General features: G+C 57.0%; 3 protein-coding genes across 3 annotated transcripts; all 3 read left to right on the top strand.

Annotated features, from left to right (window-relative positions):
- Window positions 1–1525: 1525 nt before the first annotated feature.
- On the top strand, window positions 1526–2917 carry LOC112463434. Its single transcript, XM_025029844.1, has 3 exons — window positions 1526–2047; window positions 2182–2442; window positions 2693–2917. The coding sequence occupies exons 1-3, from the start codon at window positions 1526–1528 to the stop codon at window positions 2915–2917; spliced, it is 1008 nt and encodes a 335-aa protein (XP_024885612.1).
- A 77-nt stretch (window positions 2918–2994) lies between these two features.
- Window positions 2995–3810, top strand: LOC112463433. The gene has a single exon (XM_025029842.1). It carries the CDS (start codon window positions 2995–2997, stop codon window positions 3808–3810), a length of 816 nt encoding a protein of 271 aa, XP_024885610.1.
- An 11-nt stretch (window positions 3811–3821) lies between these two features.
- LOC112463432 lies at window positions 3822–5603 on the top strand. Its single transcript, XM_025029841.1, has one exon. The coding sequence runs from the start codon at window positions 3822–3824 to the stop codon at window positions 5601–5603; it is 1782 nt and encodes a 593-aa protein (XP_024885609.1).
- Window positions 5604–6100: the final 497 nt, after the last annotated feature.

Here is a 6100-nt window from a genome sequence, read left to right as displayed (position 1 = left end):
GCGGCGCGTCGCCGGCTCACGTACACTTACTCGCGTTTAAAGTACGTTCAAGTAGCAATTTAAGGCGAGCCGCGCACAGACCAGCATCGAATCCTACCGCTATACTCTGCATCTCGCATCGAGGAAGCGTTGAGAGACTCGAAATATTAAATCTTTTGTCGCGTCGAGTGAGATTCCATCTCCTCCGCGCAGTAATCATCGAGCGTCGAGAGACTTCTCCTCCGCTCATTGCACTCCTGTGGAGCCATCGTGGAGACCGCGGCCACCTCCAAGTCGGACGCCTTTTCCGGGCCCGGCACAGTAGAAGCGGAGGCGCGGAGTGGCCCCACTCCAACAGCGACCAGAAGGAAGAGGTGCCGAACCAGGACGCGGAGCCAGAGACGAAGGAAGCGCCACTCCTACCCGCCAGTACCTCAGGAACGGCACACGAAGGGGGCGGAGCCCGCTAAACCGGTGTCGCGGGAGCGGCACCAAGAGACGCCGGCCCCTGTGAAACCTCGTCTTTCTAATCAGCCTGTGCCGCAGGAGCGGCAGGCAACGAGACGGGAGTTGGATAAGGGACAAGCGATACGTCCGTGGAAGCTCATTCCATTGGAGCTCCCGGAGGTGCGCCGCACCAGGCCAGCCGGACTGACGTTCCCGAAACGGGATTGCCGCATTTCTCGGCCACCGGCCCTCCACCTGATCCGCGTCAAGGAGACGCGAACCACAGCGTGCCAGACGGTGCTCAGGCGAGCTTTCCTGGCTCCGTCATCGCCAGTGGACCCACCGGATCAACCGACGGACAAGCCACCTCGCACCCCGGGCTCTAAACTCGACCTCAATAACAACTCGGTTTCCTCCGAGCCCCTTGCAAAGAAGGCCATCCGCCACATTGAATTTTAAACCGTGCGTTAGCACTTATTTTTTGATTAGGCGCCTTCAAAGCGCCGCCTAAGACAATGCAAACATAATATATGTAATTTAGACACAGAATATATTGTTTTATTACCAAATCTTGTCTCGCTGACTCACCGCCACCGTCCTGATCCCTATTGCGACTCCACGATATCGAACATTTTGGTCCTTCGAGCCGGATACTCAACATCTGGCGTTTGCGTGCATGGATTTTGAATCCACTGTTCGACGGTCGCAATAGAGTCAAGGATCGAACAAAGGAGGTAGAGACAAGATGAGTATGGACGTAGAAAGCCTCCTTCGAAGGCAGCACGAGATTCAGGGCCGCCTTGCGCGTGCATCCGAAAATCTGAGGAAGGCAGGGGCGACTAAGATAACCGCAGGAATCGTGGAAGCGCGATTATCGGCATTGGAAACGAACTGAAATAAGTTCGACATGAACCACGAGACGCTGATGAGCGCTCATTGAAAATCTCTGAGCGATCACGATTACCTCACTTCGGATTTCTACACGACGACGGAGGAAACATACCTAGTCCAGAAGGCGGCGTTCCTAGATCTACTGGCCGGCCTCCGGCCCGCTGCAGAGCAACACGGGAGCGCGGTGACCAGGCCTGCGGCAGGCACGATGCGCAAATCGCTGCCGCGCATTGAACTGCCGCAATTCTCCGGTGACTACGCCGAATGGCCAGCTTTTCGGGATCTGTTCCACTCCATGGTGGACAAGGACTCACTATTGGAGAACGTGGAAAGGTTCTATTACCTCAAGACTAGCTTGAAAGGAGAAGCAAGCCTGCTCCTCCGCAATTTGCCGACCACGGCCGAGAGCTACACTCGGGCGTGGGAGATCCTTACGGAGCACTACCCAAACAAGCGATTGCTGGTCCGCTCTTGCTTCGCTGCCTTCACTTCACAGCCGAAGATGAAGGGGGAAGCAGCGAGCGAGTTGCGGAAAGTATTCCACGGAATGCTGCATACCATGGGCTCCCTGGAATCAATCGGACGGCCAGTCACGAGCTGCAGTGACTTGTTCGTCCATCTTATCGTCGAACTGCTCGACACCCGCTCGCGGCGCGAGTGGGAAATTGCGGTCAGCGGAACCACGAATCCGCCCTCGATTGACACTCTGAAGGAATTCCTGGAGTGTCGGGTACGTGCCTAGAAGCGCTCCAGCCGGAGAAGACGGGTCAGACCTCGCCTGCCAAAGGAGACTCACGTAGATCGGCACACTCGCACGCCGCATCTCGCAAGTCGAAGAGCACTGATCAATGTTCATTCTGCCAGAAAGAGCACTTCCTTGCCTTCTGCGAGAAGTTTCGCAGTAAAACGCTCTCTGAAAAAAGGGACTTTGTCGTTCAGCACAAACTGTGCATGAATTGCTTCGGCAAACACGCCGTTGCCGATTGCTCGTCAAAGCGGAATTGCGCCGCTTGTCAGGAGCGTCACCACAGCAGTATCCACGATGTGTGCGCTAAAGCTGCCACAACGATCGCCGCGGCCCCCATTTCTCTCCACGCAGGACAGACCAAGGGCCCGTCGTCTGGGGTATTGCTCGCCACGGCACGAGTATTCGTGGATAATCGATACAATCAACGCATCATGACACGCGCATTGATTGACCCAGGATCGGAGGTTTCGCTCGTAACCAAGGCTTTGGTGCAGCGTCTCCGACTCCCACGCCAGCCAACGTCCACGATCATTGTCGGAGTAGGCGGAAAACAGACAGGGATTGCTCGCGGGCGCGTGTCAATCACTTTGTCATCCAGATTCGCAGACTTCACGACGACGATTTCAGCCCTGGTTCTTCCGCGGATTACACGGTACGAGGCACGCGCAGAAACCTCGCGCTCTCGATGGGAGCACCTGGAGGGCCTTCCACTCGCAGACCCGGATGGTCAAGCAGATGGAGCCATCGCCTTGCTTCTCGCCGCGGACGTCTACGCCTCCATCATCGACGAAGGAATTCGGAAGGGAGGTGTGGGAGCTCCAATTGCACAAAAAACGTCGCTGGGGTGGCTAGTGTCAGGCGCAATTGCCTCCCCATAGGGCAATTCAGTCGAATCCTTGCAGTGCTCGGTCGACGAAGAATTGTCAAGCATGGTTCGGAAATTTTGGGAGCAAGAGGAGACGGTTCACTCCCCTCTGCCTCTCACCGACGAAGAACAGGCGTGTGAGGACCACTACGTCCGCACGCACTCACGACTGCCCGACGGGCCCTACATGGTGCGCCTCCCCTTCAAGAACGCACCGCCAAACCTGTCAGGGACACGACGCATTGCTGTGCGCATGCTGCAAAGCATGGAGCGCAAGACGGACAACGATCCGGAATTACATAAACTATATTCAGAATTCATGCAAGAGTACGAGGACCTTGGACATATGGCTCGGGTGCTGCCGGCTGCCGAAGAACTCGACGAGGCGCAGCGATGCTACCTGCCACACCACGGGGTACTCAAGAAAACGAACGACACCGTCAAGATACGTGTCGTGTTCAACGGATCGGCACGACTAGGCTCCGGTGACTCACTCAACTCGCACCTTCTCACCGGGCCAAATCTATTGCCGGCACTAACGGACGTGCTGCTAAGATGGAGACGACATCGCTACGTAATAATAGCTGATATCCAAAAAATGTATCGCCAGATCTCAATGCACCCTAGCGATAGAACATATCAACGGATACTCTGGCGACTTAAAAACTCACCCGAGCTGCTAGAGATGCTACTAACGACAGTCACCTACGGACTAGCGAGCTCGCCATTCCAAGCAATCCGAACGATGCGACAACTCGCCAAGGACGAGCGACATGCCTACCCTCGGGCAGCGTCCATTCTGGAGGAGGAGACATACGTCGACGACGTACTCTCCGGAGCGGACCCGAAGACGACGCAAGGGATCTCGTCCACGAACTGACGTCACTGTGCATGGCGGGCGGCTTTCCGCTACAAAAGTGGGCGGCAAACAAAGCCGCGATACTCAAGGACGTGCCAACAGAGCACAGGCAAGTGAAGGACTTCGACCTCTGGGATCAGAACGCCAGTCACGCCACTCTAGGCGTGCAATGGCACCCACAGGATGACACCTTCGGCTTCAAGGTCCGGCCGGTGGAAACCACAAGCATCACGAAGCGAACAGCCTTCTCACACACAGCTCGACTGTTCGATCCACTCGGCTGGTTGGCCCCAGCAATTATCCTAGTCAAAATGCTAATCCAGACTGCCTGGTTGCAACATCTCGATTGGGACGAGCTTCTCCCCCCTCGAGATCAACAGGACTGGCAACAACTCCTACGCGAACTGCCGATGGTCGAAGCAAAGCGGATCCCGAGATGGCTGCACACGGGCAGCTCCAGCTCTCGTCTGGAAATCCATGCTTTGCAGACGCATCGGAGAGAGCGTATGCGGCGGTCATACCTAAAAGCGAGCACTGACGGCGGGCGGAGCGTGGTCACTCTCCTCACCGCCAAGAGCAAGGTCGCGCCCGTCAAACGGGTCACCTTGCCACGCCTCGAGCTCAGCTCTGCAGCCATGCTGACTAGGCTAGCGGCGAGAGCGCAGGAAACACTGAAGCTCGTGGTGTCGCAAATTCATTTATACTCGGACTCCGAAGTGACGCTGGCATGGATTCGGGGGCACCCCTCTCGCTGGACAACATACGTCGCCAACCGGGTGGCGGAGATACAGCAGCTGCTACCGGAGGCAGCATGGCATCACGTGCCAAGCCGGGACAACCCCGCGGACTGCGCCTCACGTGGAATGCAACCCAGTGAGCTGGTGGAATTCGGGCTGTGGTGGCAAGGGCCATCGTGGCTGACGGAGAACTCACCACCCCCACTACGGACCTCGCCGCGCCTGGCAGAGGACGAGGTTCCCGAGAGGCGGGCACACATTAACACAGTGACCATAAAGCCACCCGAATCGGATATGCTGCTTCGATTTTCAACGCTGCGACGCCTGCTACGCGTCTCAGCATGGTGCCGACGCTGGTTACGGGCGATCCAAGCCCGACAATTCTCTGTTTCAGGCACATCACTGACTCCGCAGAAACTGGAAGGCGCCCTGGGGACCTGGATACGAGAGGCCCAAGCAGCCTGGTTCTCGGAAGAAATCAAAGCCCTCGACCGTGACAAGCAGCTTCCGAGGCGGAGCGCATTGCAACGCCTCAGCCCATTTCTCGATCATGACCACGTCCTTAGAGTGGGAAGACGACTGAAGCACGCGATCTTAAGCAACGATGAGCGACATCCGGCCATTCTTCCTCGAGATTCGTGGCTCACAACGTTGATCATTCACGACCAGCATAGGCTCCATGGAGGCGTTCAGTTAACCCTCGCCTCTCTCCGACAGAGATTTTGGATCCCAGGAGGGAGAGCACGAGTACGACAATGCATCCACCAATGCATCACATGTGTGCGCTGGCGGGCGAAAAGCCCACAGCAGCTAATGGCGGACCTGCCGCCGCCCAGAGTGAACATAGCAAGAGCGTTCACTCACACAGGCGTGGACTACGCCGGGCCGATTGCGCTGCGCACGACCAGAGAACGAGGACACAAAACTTACAAGGGGTTCCTCGCCATATTTGTGTGCATGAGCACGAGAGCAGTGCATCTCGAAGCCGTGTCCGACCTGACCACAGATGCCCTTTTGGCCGCCTTTCGCCGCTTCACATCAAGACGAGGCCTCTGTGAGGTCTTGTACAGCGACTGAGGCACCAACTTTGTGGACGCCGACAAGGAGCTGCGGAGGTTCTTCAAGGCCGCAATTTACGACAATCCGCAGTGGACGAACCTCCTGACAACTGAAGGTGTAAGATGGAAATTCAACCCACCTTCCGCACCGCACATGGGCGGACTGTGGGAGGCAGCCGTGAAATCGGTGAAGCACCATCTTCGAAGAGTCATCGGCAGCTCCACGCTGACGTACGAGGAGATGGCGACCCTGCTGTCACAGATCGAGGCTTGCCTAAACTCCCGGCCCCTCCAGGCACTAAGCGACGATTCGGAGGACGTGGCAGCACTGACGCCGGGACACTTTTTAATTGGGACGGCGCTCATCGCAGTTCCGGAACCCTCACTGTCTCAGGCGCCTACGAGTCACCTCGCCCGTTGGCAGCACCTCCAACAAATGCGAGACCATTTCTGGGAGCGATGGGCTCACGAATACTTACAAACGCTGCACGAACGCTCGAAGTGGCGAACGAAGGG

The sequence above is a fragment of the Temnothorax curvispinosus genome, unplaced genomic scaffold, assembly GCF_003070985.1.
Source record: "Temnothorax curvispinosus isolate PA1 unplaced genomic scaffold, ASM307098v1 QBEX01013202.1, whole genome shotgun sequence".
Classification (NCBI taxonomy): domain Eukaryota; kingdom Metazoa; phylum Arthropoda; class Insecta; order Hymenoptera; family Formicidae; genus Temnothorax; species Temnothorax curvispinosus.
The sequence above is the reverse complement of the archived record's forward strand: the minus strand, read 5'-3'. Positions and strand labels throughout refer to the sequence as shown.